The sequence below is a fragment of the Echeneis naucrates genome, chromosome 7 (genome assembly GCF_900963305.1).
Source record: "Echeneis naucrates chromosome 7, fEcheNa1.1, whole genome shotgun sequence".
NCBI classification, from domain to species: Eukaryota; Metazoa; Chordata; class Actinopteri; order Carangiformes; family Echeneidae; genus Echeneis; species Echeneis naucrates.
The window spans coordinates 21,023,573-21,041,075 of NC_042517.1; the positions used below are offsets into that span (position 1 = coordinate 21,023,573).

The following is a 17,503-nucleotide window of genomic DNA, read 5'->3' on the forward strand; positions in this document are numbered from 1 at the left end:
TCTAAACCTAGTGTTGGTGTGAAAATAATTTTCTGTCTGATTAATCGAGTGAATTAGGAAATAATAGCAGAAGAACAGTGGAAACAACACAGGAGATGACAGAGCACAGCAGAGAGCACAACCGCCAGTGACCGGAAATGACAGTTCAAAAGAACTTGCATACCTCTTTAGCAGGTCTTCCTTAAAGTCTTGCAGTGAGTGAGGAGTATGCTTTCAGCTTTTATGGCAGGCAAATGTTCCATATATGTTAATACTGAAAATTCAGTTCTTAAAAACAGAGACACAGTCTTGTGTTTTCTCAAATGCCATCCAAAGTGTTAAAAAAAACTCTCTTTCTGTGGAGGTTGTGGTGGCGCTGCAACAGTAGCAAGTAAAAGAGAGACTTTCTGCAGATCTGACTCTTTCCTGAGTTTCCTCAGTTTCCTGAGAATGATTTCTTGATAGATGTGATCTAAGGCTACCTTGTGTTTTAAAGGAACAAAAACAATCTTGGTTAAGAGATGGCAGAGGTTGCCTGCTATGACCGTGGTGTAACCTGTAATGTTTTAGCAATCCTGTTTTTGTAGAGGTTTCAAATTTACAACATTTTCACCCCCAGCCCATTTTTAAAAATTGGTAAAATTGGTTCGAGGTCAATAAGCACAAAAGGAATTTGTACATAAGGGGCACTGCCTGCACTGCACTGGGTGTTTGTGGTGGAAGAGTGGGCGTGGTTGTGAACGATACTAAGGACCTCATTTACAGAACAATAATGACAAGTTGGGCTGCTCACACTTGAGTTAGGATAGAAGTTCCAGACTAATCCAGCCATTTGCATTTTACAGCATGTTTGGATTTTCTTTTGATTTTCATCTCTTGATTTGATGGGGGGCAGTGCCTTAGTGCCCTCCACTGACCAGCCGCCGCAGGAAGGAAGCAGCGGGATGAAGGTGGGGTTAGTTTGTGATGGCGTCCGACTGGATTACACCGTGACACAGAACAAATCACTCAAGATATTCTGGTGCCTCACTCCGGTTAAAGGATGTTGAAAGAGGGAGACACAAAAGCAATAGATGCTCAATCATTGAGGATATGTTTAGAAGTTTCCACTCTGGGAAAGTAATTATTGTTTCTTTTCCTTTCGTTTCAGGGAATGACATGAACAAACAGGGTCACCCACACAGTCCATCTTCTCCTTCATTGTTCATCATCATACATGTCAGACAAGCCCTGCATTCTCTCTGCGTGTGAGCTGAGCTGGTAAATAGGGACATCTTGTTCCAGCCCACATGATGAATGAGCTGCAGTAGCAGCACAAACATGGCATCAAATATTCATTCAGTACAACAGATAGCTAACTTCATCTCAAACTGTACATAATAACCTGGTTTCCCACAACAGAGAGGAGGTGACACACACAGACACATAAATTAAATGTTCATTAAGCTTCTCCTCATTCAGGGCTTTGACAAGAGCATCAGGGTTCACAAACAGAAAAAAAGACACATTGAACCAACAGCATTTGATTCATAATTTAATTTGAGAAACATAACAGTCTCCTCACATTTAAAATCGTATCCAGAATTCCCTTTGTCATCATTAAATCCCACAAAGAAATTCTTCTGATATTATTCATCAGTTACTAAGGTTTTACAACAATTGAGATATTCTCAGAAATAAAACAGTATTTTCATCATATGAAAAGCTTGATGATTGCAAAGCTAAAGACGATCAGTCTGTTAATCAATTAAATTGTTTTTCAAACTAAGTTGCAGTTATATCCTTTGAATTTATAAAACCTGGACAGAAACCGCCCCCCTGTCCCATTATCTTATTTTCCTCTCCCTCCATTGTTCGTGGTGTTCCAGCCTTTATTCTCTCTGCTATGGGGAGTTTTGGCAGAAAATTAAATTTCATATTTTCTCCCTCCTCCTTTATCTTTCTGTCCCCGTCTGCCTCGTTTTCTGCCTTCTTGCTGGTATTGGTCTTGCTTGGTGGCAAAATGCGAACAGCGCGAAATTAAAGGCAATGCACTTCTGATTCTGAAATAAATTTGCGCTACTGATGAGATTGGAGTTGGTCCAAGTCCCTTCAATGAAAACACTTTTTACACTTATTTTGCTTCATGGTGAAATTATCTACTGCTTATTATTGTTCTACATACATGACTCTCTCCTCTGGGAGCACCTGCTTGCTGCTTCCTCTGACAATTTATTAATCTTCAGTTCTGCACAATTGGTTTTGCGCAGGATCTGTGGAATTCTTGGAAATTTTACAGATTTACTCGGAAGCGGAAAATATTCCATTTAAGCCTCATGTTGATGGCATGCATGGGTCCAGTCGTCATGAAATTTGCTCAGCAGATTAATTACAGGGAAATTAAAGTCATTAAAAAAAGGCAAATAAGAGTTCTCCCCATTTAAGGAAATGGATCACAGAGGAAACATTCTTCCAGTGCATGAGGTGACAAAGCAAAATACACGAAAGAGTCAGCCAGGAGCTCAAAAGGTTTCACTTTGATTGGTCCTGTGCTCAAGGGGAGGAACAGAGAGAATGAGACGCAATCAATCACACTGTACATGCCTATAGTCCTGAGGATCAATCATGAGGAAGCACCTGCATGTTAATTTGGCTTCAAATGTTACATATAATCGAATCAAAACTCGGGGAACTTTGATTTTTATGATATTGTCACTGAAAATCTCAAATTAAAATCATTGTCTGAGCCTGAAAGCTTAATGACAATCGGCCAGTCTATTATTTACAACTGTACTTGGACTTGGCCCCTGGTAGTGGACCCTTGGACTGGAGGAACACAAGGAATCAAAGCAGCCTCAGCAGTTTGAGGAACTGAAAGATCCACTGTAAGAGCCTGAGAAACAAAATCATGTTGTTTTTGTTTGAAGGGATAAAGTTAGTAAAATAAAGTGAAGAGCTTGATTGCTCAGTAATGGATCAGCTCCATCTGTTATAATTATGGATTGTTGAAAAACACAATCCAGCTTGCCACCACAGAGAAAGAAAGGCGATTGCTAAGAATTTTGTCCGGTCCTAATTTTTCAGGACTCTGTTCCTTGTACAGCCTGAAGTATCATCATTGTCCAATTGGCAAAAATAATTGTCATTCACCTTTTTTCTTCTTTGCCCATTCAGAAAAACGACCCATGGACCTTCATCTTCAGAGTGTGGACCATATCTAAAATTTCAGTTTACTCAGCTTTAATTTTTGATGATTATTGAGCACAGCAGCGCTGCAAAAGCCAGTGATAATTATTCATTCACTGGTCCATTTCTCTCTGGGCTGATATTTCTCCCATCCATCCATCCATCTTCTAGTGCTTTATCCAGGGGCAGGTCTAAGCTGAGACATGTGGGGGGACATGCTCAGAATACCTCCCCAGGGCAGCGTCCAGGGGCTATCCAAAACAGATGCACCTTAACTTTCTTTTTTCTCTGTGGAGGAGCAGTGGCTCGAGGGGCCAGGTAATCACAGAAGAGGGAAAGCTTGACAGGAAGTGGGGAGTGGAACAACCATTTGAAAATAAAACAGGAAGTAGGATAAAATGTACATTGAACCTAACAAGCAGACACTACAAAACTAATGGGCCCAGACACACGCACCTGTATGCACACTTGCACTACCTGTAAACACTTGACACCTGTACCACCACCACACAATAGTATACACACCTGCACGCCCACCACACACCTTTACATACACTTGACTCTGCTGATTCAGGTGCTTCAGTGCTTCTGTAGAGCACTGTAGGATGTGAGTTTTTAATGTTCTGGGCTGTGTGAATGAACCTCAGTGTAAAGAGTCTATGTCTATAGCCAGAGGTGGAGCCGCAACATGCTCAGCAAATCTCCCTACATCTTCTTTTTCACCTTCTGCATGACAAAAATGTGCATTAAGTTAACTATGAGCTCAGTGTTACAGCCAATCAGGGGACCCAGGGGGAGGACACAGAGAGAAGAGTTGATAAAAGGGATTTCATTGCAGTTAGCATGGAATGGAGGGCAGGTAAGTAAACTGAGGGAGACAGGCCCAGCCAGAAGACTGGAACGAGATCTGCACTGGTTCATCTGCCACAGCAAAAAAATAGTCTGCTTGACCAACGCAACTCCAGCTACCTTGGGCTCCCCCCTCAGAGCAGCATTCGCCAGTGTAGCTAATGATCTATTACAGTAGTGGCCCCTGAGACAAATTCATTGCCAGGTAACATCAGATGGCAGACAGAAATTGTTGTCATTATAATGCATGCCTGTATGTGAAAGTGTGGGTGCATCTGCCTATGGGTGTGGTTATGGACAATTTTAGTTCTGTCAGAGATGCTTTGTGGGCCGATATGGCATGAATTGTCTCATATGTTTTCGGCTGTAATGAGTCGTGTAAGTCTAACATAAGGTAAGTAAGTAAATAACTTACCTAAGTAACATAATGATATTAACTCATGTTTATTATCTCCCAAAGAGAATTAATCAGTTATTGTCTTTGCTGTGATGACAACTGGTTGATTGTCTCATCTCAATGATGAACAGGCCTGTTTTAAACACTATGTCTGTTCACTCACACCAGTTGAAGGATGAACTGCCACTTCCGGAACCTTAAGCTGTTCTATCTGTTCAGTCAATTTCATCACATGGCCATTCATCAATCTTTTCCTTTGCTGGTCAACAGGAAGTCTACATATTTCTGCTTCTGAGTTGGCGGCAGAGGAAAATTAATATGCAAAAAAAAAAAAAAAGATTCTCACTTCAGAGGAACTATGATCTGATGAATTACTGTCCCAGGATCAATTTAAATAATTGATGTTATAATGTCAACAACATTGTAAGATAATTTTAAAGGAGATGATCACCCTTCACTGTAAAGATATGACGATGACGCATGTCCATCATAACACAGCAGTGTAGATATTTATTATTAATATGCATAGAATCTGTAGAAATTGTCAGATTTTTACATAAAAATTACAAAAAGCATAAACAGATGAATATTTTTAAAAAGGCTTTATCTCACAGTATTAAGTTCATAAATAATAAGAAGAACATCTTTAAACCTGACCCCTGATGTGCCACTCCACCTGCTGTAATCCAAATTGTTTCAGTACTTTTTGAGTCATTCTGACAATAAAACAACTTACAGGTGACCTCATAAGAATATATATATATATATATATATATATATATATATATGTCGGAGTGTCTGGTCTGGTTCAGAGTTCAGGAAATTCAGGTCTCGGACATGAAACCAGCTTTTTTAACAGCAAGATGCTGTTTTTCAGCCTGTTTCAGCACAGACGATAGAGCCAAGCAGGCACTTCATACTCTCTGATAAAAACTGACCTGGAAGTGTTGTGAGTTAGGACAGGGTCTGATCATGGTAAATGTCTCACTTCCTGTCCTCCTACAGACAATGTTCATCCACGTGAGGGATTCTTCTCCTCTGAACATCAGAAAGGTTTCTTTCAGCTGTACAGCGTACAGGTTCGAGAAAATTACCTTTTGCGTCTTTTGTGTGCCATTTATCAGTGTCTGTAAAATGCTGAAAACTTTGATGTGAATAAAAACAAATCGAATAAACAGCAGTTTGAACCGAACAAAAAGGAATCTTCTCAAACAAGTGATCCACTACTGCCATCTGTTGGCTTGGATGTGTCACAGCCTGTATGAGAACATTCCAGTTCCAGAAAATGGCTCTTCACCTACAACTTCAACTGCACACAGATGTCACTAACAGACACATTTAAGGAAATGAAGACTCATACTTGAGGATGTGAACAAACAGTTGTTTCATGTCATCATGTTACATGTTGTTCTAAGTTATTATATAAATTTACTTCTAAATTCTGTGGTGTAGGGTTGGTTCAATATGGTTGCTTAAAGAGATTAAAGCGCTCCATGGTGGAAACATCCAAATATCTAAAGCTGTTTGACTTCCATCTTTTCTTTGATACTGATGTATGAAGGCATAAACTCCCCAATCAGACAGGCTGGAACTCTCAAGTGTTACATGTCCTGACTTTGCACAAACCCTCCACTGAGCTTTAAGACATTCGGATGAGCTCCAACAGATGGCATGTACCTCTTATCTCACCCCTAGGTGAAGCTACAAATCAGCTCCAGATCACACAGTGACTTTAGTGTGAAACCTCTTGACCTCAGAAACAAGAGGCGTGTGACTAAAACAGAGTAAATGATGTTTGTTTTTTGTTTTTTTTTCTGGAGTTTTCAACCTCACCTCACAGTCTCCAACAGGGTCCTGGAGATAAATATATTGATAAGAATTAATTTTTAATGCCACTGAGTTTTGCATTAAAACTGTGTTTTCTTGGCTGTAAGAAACTTATCAATTTCATCAAGCATTTCAATTTTCTGCAGTTGATGAAGCGGGAAATTCTCTAATGTGTGATTGTCAGTGCTGCAGCATATTCTTTCAGTATTTTGTCTCCATGAGTTGCATCTTACCTCATCGGTGTATAAGTTTAGTACATATGTGAAGTATAAGTATAAGCTTGTTCTGAACTTTATGTTAATTCATTCATTCATTCATTCATCTTCTAGCACTTATCCATTTCTGGGTCGTAAACAAGGCAAAAGAACGTTCCAGTGCCAAGATGCTGATGTGAGCTAAATGTCTTTTGAGTCCAGAATCAGTGGTTAAATTTACTTTTTAAACTTTACTGAACAACTGATGTGTCTGCATTACAATGTAAATGTAAAGTGAGTGACACCTGTCACACATTCACTCAGTTCAACCCCCCCCCCCGCATGCGCTGACAATAACCATGCTTCTTAAAGATCCCTATTTCTCCCAGTTCTAAGCATGTGTACTGTATTTTTTTTACCATGTTTTCCCAAAGTCTCTCTCTCTCCCTGTCCTCATCCTGGAGATGGTGACTCATTGCCATCATATGTTCCTGCAGCGCCTGCTGCTCCGTTATCATCATGAATTCCGTACAGCATCATCTCCATGAACTTCATGCAGCATCATGTTTATGCCTTCACCTGTTTGAAGATCCCCATGTCCTGCTCTCATTCTTACCCTACACTACACCCCCCCCAAAATCTGATTTGATTTAACAAGCAAAAAAAAAAAAAAAACTCCACAGGATTGATACACATAACGGTGAACGGTGCTTCATGCAGCCAAACAGACAAGACAGCTTTTCTTACATTTATATTTTGCAAGTATCTGAGTACTATAATAAATTAATGTGAGTAATGGAATAATGAAATTGCTTAAAATGCCCATCCCTAGTTAGCATCATGCAAACACACTAACATTGGGCCGTTGTAAAATGAAGTAACTACTTACCAATCAGAGCAGATATGAAGATGAGGCCAATAGGACTGGTCAAAAAGACAGTGGCGGTGGTTTGAAGTCAAGGGACAAGAATACTTCTTGCCAACAAATAAAAACAAACTTAAATTGTCCGTTTGTCATGTCCTCACGTTCCGCTTCAAACAAATTCAAGATGGATGACTCAACTTTCATGAATGTAAGGCTAGAACAGGTTTACAGTCTCTCTCTCTCTCTCTCTGGGATAGATTGATAGACAGACCACCATACTGTGGTAAACAGGATCTGATTGGTGGATGTAGTTGTAGTGTTGGTCTCTCAAATGTTGTGTATTGACCTGCAGCAGCTTCAGACAAGCTGCCATGACCCCAGACACATACTGCACAGGTGGAAACACAATTACTGTGACTATGCAGCCGTCTGATGATGCTGAGATCACAGACCCATTTGGTTGTCATTAACCTGATCAAACGCCCAGGGAGGTGGACAGATGTTGAGGTTGGTCCCCTTGTAGACAATCCCATCATCACTCCTGATGTACTCCTGTATTTATGCTTCCTGTGGCATGAATACTGGATCCTCTGAAATGCAACATGAATGGTGAGAGGTGTCAGGGAACCTCAGAAGGTCCTCAGACGCACCTTTCTGCCAGGGGTTACACAGCAGCACAAATGATCCCAAGGCGAAGCTGCGTTAGCCTCAGTATGGACCAGGAAGTTGTACATGGCCACTGAGGACCACATGGGGCAGCAAATGTGATTGGTGACAGACTGAAGATGCACACTGCTAGGGTAGATCCTGGCCGACCCACTTGAACTGTGCGTCACAGAAGTGGACTGGGATTTTCTGAACCAGTTGGTCTGAGGGGTGAAGGACAAGGTCTGAATCAAAACATCATCACATACAACAAAACACAAACAAAGCTCAGAGCTCAATTCAACAAACTCATAATGAAATTAATGATGTTATAATTACTGTGATTTTTATTTCTATTTTTGAACATGTACTTGTACAAGGCAATTATATGCATATATATATACAACTTTTTGTTATATTTTGATAACATAGTGTTGAGTCTCGTAGATCTGATAACTTGCTGCCGACACAGAAGAATTTCTTAGTGGGATCAAAGTAAATCTGTCTCAGTAAGGCTGGGGCAAGACTAAATGCTAAGGCAGCAAGCCTCCTGGGGGTGTTTGAGCAGTGGTGCCTGTGACTGCTCATGAATGACGATTTCTCTTTCTCAGGATGAGCTTGAATATGAGAATATGGACAGAATGGAAGCATCTGTCACCTCACTGAAACTCCAGGACCAGATTCTGGGTGTAAGGACGCCACAGCAGGCTGTTTCCCTTTGGTGCATTACTAGGTGCTTTCCACTGAGCCCATGTCTCATTGACATGAGAGATGGCTGACCCTGGCTGCAGCTTTGGGCAGCAAGAATCAACTTCAGGGCCTGGAAAAATGGATTAATGAAACAGTCTTAACAAAACATAAAACATAACAGAATTCAGAAAATACAGAAGTGAATAGAAAAGTGATAAATGCAATACTCGTGAAACATCCGTCCAAACTGTCCCAATTAAACTTCAAATCTTTTTTATGCATTAACTTCATTTTTCACTTTACATAAAATGAACATGCAACTACCAAGAGTCTGTTTCCACAGAGGCAAGACTCCTCAGTGGAATAGCCTGAGGGCAAGACAGGCAATCACAGCTCACCAATCTGAGCTGATGTAAAATTGAATCAAAATTATGACAGAAAACATGAGATAATTTTAAATTAAAAGCCTGAATTGTAATTTACACAGCAAACTCATTCCCACTGGACTTAATTCTCTGCTGCATCAAGTCCATGGCATCACAAGTGAATAAAATACTTGAAACTACCTTCCCCTGATAACATCTCTCTCTCTGATACAGCGTTAAAGTCCTGCTCATGGGCGCCACAACCAGATGACCAGTTCAAAACCCAGTCATCTAAACCTGATGGAGAACAGACCATTGGACATCAAGACAGACTTCATGGTGTAAAGAACAACAACAATCATGCGCGTTTGAGTCCCAGGCTGCTAGCGGGTACAGCATGCAAATCTATATCTGTCTTAAGTGACTGAGGCATGATAATAATAATAATAATAATAATAATAATAATAACTATTATAATATCATAGTCTGTTAAGATTACATTAATGGGTTAAGAACACATTAGGAAGTTGGATGGTTGACTGTGGCAGATATGACTTTAATGTAATAATTGTAAACCTTAAGGAGTATTGTTGGTGTCTCAGAAATAAAGTTTTGAGGATCCTCTTCCTCTGTTGACACTGACATTATTCCCATTTTGGACATCATATGGACTATTGCATGCACAATAGTAAAAAATGCCTTTCATAACTAATTTAGTAATAAAACATCTACCCCAGCTGTAAAATTCATACAGTCAACAAATTGCATAATACTTATCTTCACATTAAGATTTATGATGACTAATTGAATTAGAGATTTTATCATATGGACATTGCAGAACTGACCCTTGTCATTTCAGACGCAGAAATTTTAAATGTTTCAAATGTTGTTGACCAGTTGAGATACAAAGTTCAGCTGTGAAAAATGTGTTGAGTCAAATCACGAATCAAGAACTGGTCTCTCTTCTTGCATGAGCTAATGGCTCATTCTGCCTGCACAGGTGAGCTCAGTGATGTCTCAGTCCTTCACTGTGAGACCATGGGCAGAAGTCCTAGGTCGAGGGTGGGGGGGGGGGGGGGGGGGCTGCTGGCCCTAATCTGTCCTTGATTTCAAACTAATAACAGATATTCAAGTTGTCTGTTGTTATTTTAAACATTTAATCACGTTTAAATGTGACACTATCAAATCTCACTGATTTATGTCAAGCAAAAATGGAACATTATATTACCTCAGGGAGAAAGGAAAAGCATTCAAATGAAAATATGTAATTTTTATTTGTAATACAAAAGGGCATATTGGAGCTCATTAATATTTCACCAGTACAAACCTCCAATTTGAACCCACAACATAGCAACTGATAATAAAAGTGATGGTTAAATTGCTGGATGCAAAGCAGGCTGAGCTCAGAGACTTCAAATGGTCATCATTTCTTTTTTGTCTGACATGAATTCTTACAAAAAAAAAAAAAAAATATATATATATATATCTTTCACCATGATGCTAAAAATTATAACTAAACCTTAACAAGGTACAACGTCCGTCCTGCAGAAACAACACACCACACAACTAACACTTCAGAGAACAAGCCAGGAGCTCAGCCACTGATGATACACTCAAGGATGACTTGGAATTTGTACACCTACAGTTTATGCAAAATAAAATGCTAATGGCAGAAAATACGCTGCAATTACATGGGTTTCACACATTCACACAAGACTCTTAGGCACAAAGGCAACAACACAAGTACAACCTCAGAACAGCAACGTCGCCTGCAACTGCAACATCTGATGTGACTAGCAGGACACAAAGAATTCAGTTCCACATCAAAATGATGAATATATTCTATTTGTTACATTTCCCTCGAAAAATATTTGTTGGCATCATTGGCCAAATGTAAGACAGGAAAATATATACTCCATAATTAAAAAAAATATGGCAAAATTTACATGTGCTGCTAATAACAAGCTAATTTACGAAGAAAATACTTCTTTTCATCAGTGAACGCCATTTAACCTCCTACGACTCGAACTCTTGCATGGCATACATTTTTCAATTCTCTTTCGGGTGTGTTGTTGGTCATTTTGAATCCTGTATAAATGAAACCTGTCATGTATGATACTCTTCTGCCACCATGTAGTGGAAGTATAATGGCCTCATATTTGGACACCAGGCCCTTGTAGACAAAAATTTTGTATTGTGTTCTAGATGACCCAAAATGTGATGCCAGCTCCTAGGAGGTTAAAAGCAGTGAAGGAAAGTGAAGGAAAGGAAAGTCTCTTCCTGCCAGAAATTAAATTATTATTTCTGTACCTTTTTTCCACTATGAAAACCTTTCACAATTTTTAATAAATATGAAATTCAACAAAACATTTTGTTTTCTCATTAAAATCTACACATCAGGAGTGGAAAGGATTGTTAGCTTACATTAAAAAAAGTTTCTAAGGACAACATTATGAAGCAAGATAAACAAAATGCTGCTTCAGCCAAATTAACTGAAAAACAGATGCTGAGCTGATTCTGTCTAAGTAATCCCTTCACATGGGAAAATGATTTAAGGCATGAAATTCACTTACTGAACTGATCTGATGGTCAACCACTGAAGTGACATCACCCTACAATGATAAAACCAGACTACACAAAGAGAGAAATAGAACATGCATTGTTTTCTAAAACTGAAACAATCTTTTATCAACTTACACGTCTACGAGCAGTCACTCCTGTTGCATCGAAAACAACAAATTAAGATTTGCTCTTCTCCAAACACCTGAGACTAAGGCTAAATGTCAAGCTAACAAATAGAAAGCTATTTATTCTCTATTAGTTTTTACGTGCTAATAAACCTGCAGCAGTCCATCCTCACCTGCTTTCCTACACACTTTGATGTCCTTGGTTTTCCTGGTTATACTGCAGCTCAGACTCTTCAGGTCCCTACACTGGAAATGTGGGATGACAGTCCACAGACCAGACTGGATTCAGTGACGTGGATCATGACAAGCCTGCATTTTATCATGTGTTTGGACAAAGACGAGGGTCCAGAAGAATCTCACAAACCAGGAGTCTTTCATCAGACTGTGGGTCATGTGAATCCTTAGAGGATCCAGCAATTTTACACATACCTTATTTGTGATGGAGAAAACTCGGGTCATAACTACATTACTGAAAAACTGCACCACGGCTCAAACCAATTCAGTGTTAAGGAAACCAGCCCACCAGTCCTCTTGTCCAGTGGAACACACACACTTACACACCTGCACAGTCCACATCATCAAATAAGAGCAAAACGGCTCTGAACACAAAACTTCAAAATGACATTCATATAAATAATTTAAATAGCTATGCTAAAGCTAAAGGTCTAACAAATTTAAATGTCAAAAGAGATGTGCTAAGAGAGGGAAAGGGGGTGGAGGGTGCAAAGACCCTGGTGGTACAGGAGTGAAATCATAGAGATTGGGGGCAATCATTCTCCTTTAACCTCCCATTTAATTACTTAAGTCTTTTTTGTTTTTTTTAAACAAAGATCTTTGCATACAATGTTCATTCCCAGGTCCCCACAAACCTTCTCTTCATCTAACTGTTGCCCAGAACCTGCGACAGGTCACCAAAGTCACAGTCAAACAGTTCACTGATTCCCTCGTGGTCCTCCAGTCCAAAGTGGTAGTTGTGACTGTGGGGGGGGGAAAGGTTGATGAAACCATCCAATGGGAGAGGGAGACCTTCTCCATTCAGGAAGTCTAAGGAGGAGAGGGCTAAGAGATCAAATTCTGGCATTTCCCCAAGGCTGGGGAACGGGTCGCCTCCCAGGAGCGCCTCTGTCAAAAACAGGAAAATGTCAATGGTACAGAGGATCATGGGAAACTGTCACTATTATTAATTAAAATCACCCCTCATTATCAATACACACCCTCATTAACTGTATTAGAGACAGATGACACTATGATGTCCATGAAGCCACTGATGGCGTTCTAGGTGCATCAGCTCCAGGATACCAGCAGGAACCGTCGCAATAACATTGTAAGTTTGCTATAGCCTGCTTACCAGGACATGTCCATTTAGACTATATGAATTAAAACTGAGTGTTTCCTGTTATGATAGGCTGTCTGCTGGACAAAGGCCTGTGATTCTGAAACATTGAAAGCTGAGAATTAAATTGGCTGATTGAAGACAGCATTATGCAAGTTCACACTGATGATGCTGCTACATCTTAACAAGCACATTAACTAGGGCTGGCCAAAGATTTAAATTTCTAATCTGATTAATAACAAGGTAGCTGCGGATTACTTACCATTCCAAAATACAAATAATTCAAATTTTTTTGTATGTTGTTGGAACAGAAAGACAGATGACAGGAGGTGGATATATATGATTGGCTATATTATTGCGATTTTGAAGAAAAAGCGTTAATCGGCGCTTTTCATTGATCGCGATTAATGTGTTAATGCTGACAACCCTGAAATTAATATTTCAAGCCGGCAAGAGAAACCATTATCTGGACTTCTGTTGTGTCTATAAGAGGTCTGAAAACAGCAGAAAACTTCTGAAGGTTTGATTAAACTAGATTTAAATTTAAAGTCAAAGTGACTAAACCTCATGTCTGCTGTGATTGTGAGTGATTTGTGGTGCTTCCTTCCTCATGCTGAGTCGATGACCTGCAGACGGACAGAGGTCATCTGCCCCACCCACAGAAAGATAATGTGACCCACCATCAGCTGAGGGATAAGAAATGGATAGTAATGTAGAGACAGACTCACCTGTTAAAACCAGGGAGGCGGGTTCCTGTGGCAACGCTGCCGTCACTGAGTTCAGTGTCAGTGCTGGGGAGGCTGCTCTCACCTCCGGGCAAGCTGTGGGGGTTCTGTCTTGTGATTGGTCAGTGGGTTTTGTGGAGGGTGACGGAGGGGGCAGGGCCAAAGAGGGGTCAGCATTTGGTTTGGAGGGACTACCACCTATCACGGGGCTACAGACGCCTGAGCTGTCATCAGGACAGAGGAATACGTCGATTGGTCCCCGTGTGCTCTTCAGGGACACTTGGTAGCCCTGAGAGTCAGAGACAAACACACAGGTACATGAAAAAGACCAAAGAATCCAGACACAGTGTCAGGGTCTGTGTGATGGCTTTGTACCTCACTGGGCTCAGACACTTGCATCTGGGTCTCAGGTGGCGCTCGGATCACCATGACAAGCTGGTCTGGGGAATCAAATGACTTCCTGAGGTCCTGGCAGCGCACATAGCCCAGTGTGATAGCGATGGCCATTAAGGAATGAAACAAACTCACATCAGACCTTCAGAGACCAAGCCTGGAGTGTCTGAAGAAGCTTTGCTGTGTCTGACTGAGGTTCACGTTCTCATGTGTGCTGGATAATAAAAGTACAGGAAAGTGATCCATGAATCCCTGGATCTGCACCAGTTATGTTTTTTTTTTTCCCTTTTAAACCTTTTTGTGGAGGGGGGCACAGACAGAGAGACGAACTGAAGGACAGAAAAACAGAGAACTCTCAAAATGGAGGTAACCAGGCTTCACTGCTGCTACTACAGTCAATGGAGTCCAACTCAGTATGTTGGTCCTGGTAAGAAAGATATTTTTTGTTCTGTGGATCCTCTGTGAGGAGGTGGAGCTGCACATTACATTTGGAAATGAGCTCATCCAGCTGCTCCTCAGCCTCTGTGAGGTCACAGACCTCCCTCTGCAACTCTCTGTGGCGTGAAACCAAGGCTGCATCAATTCGATTCCCACTGCAAGAGCAAACAACATGGAAAGATTGAAAATCTGAGTATCTGATGGGACAACAGGCACACACACAGTTCATTTTGGAACTAGCACAGTCTCAGCAGTCTGCTCTCAGTAGTGTGATTTAGTCCAGTAATAACATTTAGTTTTGTCTCAGACTCACAGCCACTGGATGTTGTTCTTCGACTTCTTCGAGATGAGCTGGATTCCCTCAAGGACGTTAGTTATGTCATAGATGCGCCTCTTCTGAACATCCAGAACCTGTGAGGCCCAGTTCAGGTCCACCACACCATCAACTGACTGGGACAGCAGGCTGAGAAAGCGCTTGGTGGTCAGGTTCAAGGACGTGTCATAGCGGGACTTCTCTGTGCTGGTTCTGGGAACTGGAAGGGACAAGGCTGGTGTAAAACTATGACCATGTTGGCCCACGGCAAAGATGGCGCTCAGCCAATTGTAAAGGCTTTCCTGGCTTTTGAATGAAAGAGACACAGGATGTGTCCTGATATATATGGGAATAAACAAAGATTGGTGGATGAATATGGTGAAGGACTGGGATGATATATATTACATTTCAAGGAAATAAAGGATATAAACTAGCTACTTAATCTTCGTGGTTCCAACTTAGTTAATGTCGTAACAGACACATAATCCAAGATAGATTTCATGTCAGCATAAAACACCAAACCTCAAGTTATGCATGTATGTGTTTATATTTAAATATATATAAAAAGCTATTGACACTATTGTTCACTCTGCTTGTCAAAACATTTTCTCACTCATCCAGTTTTTAAAAGCTATGGCATGAATTTTAGTATCTGCTGCTGTTTCTGTCTGTCAGTGATCAGCCTCACTGAGCAGAAACTTGTTAATCTTCAATAAGCTCAAAGACACCAAAATACAGCCTGTACTGATGACATCAAATTCATAGTCTGTTTTTCAACTGTCAGTGGATTAATGGTGATAATATGAAGCATATTTGCTTTTGCTTGTCTTGCTTTGGTGTATCAAACATGCCTCTCACAAGAAACATATTTTAATCATGGACTGGAGTGGAGGATGCGTTTACCTCTTGGGGGGGCAGGTGTGGAGGGTGGAGCTTGGCCCAGGGATGGTCGGGCTGTGCTGACATACTGATGGTCACTATCCAGGTCCAACTTTCTCTTCACCTAAACAAATACAAACAGTGTAAACAGAAATGAAGCCAAAACAAATTTAGAAATAGAAAGACATAGTGAAAACACGATTGAGGAGGATGGCGCAGGGGTCTTAAAGCAGCGTGTGTGTGTGTGTGTGTGGGGGGGGGGTTCCGGTCATCTGCAGGTAAAAACACATTGAAATGCTTCTGTGAAACTTCCCCTGAAAGACAACACTTCCAACAGCCACTTCCCTCTCACTCTTTCATATCTGCCCCCTTCTTCCTCACCGGAGGTCTGCCCAGAGCGGGTCTTCTCTTGTCTTGGACACCCACATCGGCAGGGCCCTGAGGCGTGGCAAACAGCAGGATCTCCCCTGTGCTGGTGGGTGCTACGGGCGGGTGCAATCCCTCATTGCTGGGGCTGGTGATGATGACTATCTGGTGGTCTTGGCCCAGCTCAATGCTGCCAGAGTTCAGAAGGGTCTCAAAGTCTGCCAGCAGATCCTCCGAGGTTTGCCCTGTGATCAGAGTCTCCGACATGGCCCTTTTGTGTCTGGGGACCACTGTCGGGACTGAGGGGGTGTCCGGGGTCACAAATGGAGGCTGTTGTGAGACTCAGGCTAAACTCCGACTGGCAGATGGTGCATTCAGTGACTGTTGGGAACAGGGATAAAGCCTCCTCAGAGTTTTCATGCAGACGATCACAGACTGCACAAACATCTCAAAACACGTCTTTTCCTGTGTGACTACACACTGCGTTTGAATAACTACACAACTTTGTGTGACAAGTCAACTTCACACCGACGGAACAACAGGATGATCATCTGCCGAGCAGGAAATCGGCTAATTAAATAAAATGGCGGAAGGCACATGGAGTCGGAGCCATGGGACAGAGAGAGACAGAGACTGTAGTAAATACCGCAGGTTGGGGAGCTAGCGAGGCAGCAAGCTAATCGTTTGTCTTCGTCAGTCCTGTCATTCCAATTGAGCCGCGAGGCCTGGGAACAAACTACCCCAAAACCCCGACAATTGCCGAATCTGACCCCACACGGCTAACAGCAGCTAGCTGCGGTGTGACCGACACAAGTTGAGCCGCCCAGTCTGTTCCTGGCGGCCACAGCCCGCAGTCACCCTCAAGTCAAATCGGGCTCCGGTCAAACGGTGAAAGTTTGGAGCGGCTCTCCGAGAGTCAACTAACGGCAGAAAACACAGGCTCCAACGGGGGCAGCACCGAGGCTGCGCGGGTCAGAGACCCAGGAGCTGAACGTCCGTCGACTGACACATTAAAGTGCCTCAGACTGAGCTTCCCGGTGGGTTAGCATGTTAGCTCAACTGCTAACCGCGGTTCTCCGGTCCTCTGGTAGGACTCGCAGACAAAATTGTAAATTAACGGGAAAAGAAGAGGAGCCCTGGGCCACAAACCACCAGTCCTTCGCTCGGTAACACCGTGGCCGGTCTGCGCGTGCTGCCGCCGTGTGGAGCTCGTGAACAGCCGTTGTTGTTGTTATTTTCCCAGCTGATCGACACTCAAACAACGACACCACGGTTTTCGCGCGAAATCTTTTTTGCCGCGAAACGGGCACGTGTGTAAATCGGAGGGTTACAATTGGTTAAACGCCGACTACGAACGCAACAGTCCTGCCTTGCAGGACTGTTGCGTTCTGAT

At 41.8% G+C, this 17,503-nt stretch overlaps 1 protein-coding gene across 2 annotated transcripts; it reads right to left on the reverse strand.

Annotated features, from left to right (window-relative positions):
• Window positions 1-10,271: 10,271 nt before the first annotated feature.
• e2f1 (E2F transcription factor 1) lies at window positions 10,272-17,453 on the reverse strand. Of its 2 annotated transcripts, XM_029506847.1 has the most exons (8): window positions 17,260-17,453; window positions 16,126-16,491; window positions 15,769-15,868; window positions 14,866-15,085; window positions 14,555-14,707; window positions 14,097-14,211; window positions 13,725-14,010; window positions 10,272-12,785 (listed from the first exon to the last, which is right to left on the reverse strand). In XM_029506847.1, exons 2-8 carry the CDS (start codon window positions 16,375-16,377, stop codon window positions 12,544-12,546), a joined length of 1,368 nt encoding a protein of 455 aa, XP_029362707.1. In that variant the 5' UTR covers window positions 16,378-16,491; window positions 17,260-17,453; the 3' UTR covers window positions 10,272-12,543. The 2 variants fall into 2 exon arrangements, with proteins under 2 accessions (XP_029362707.1, XP_029362706.1); XM_029506846.1 differs by having other exon boundaries at window positions 16,126-17,453.
• Between the last annotated feature and the right edge of the window lie 50 nt (window positions 17,454-17,503).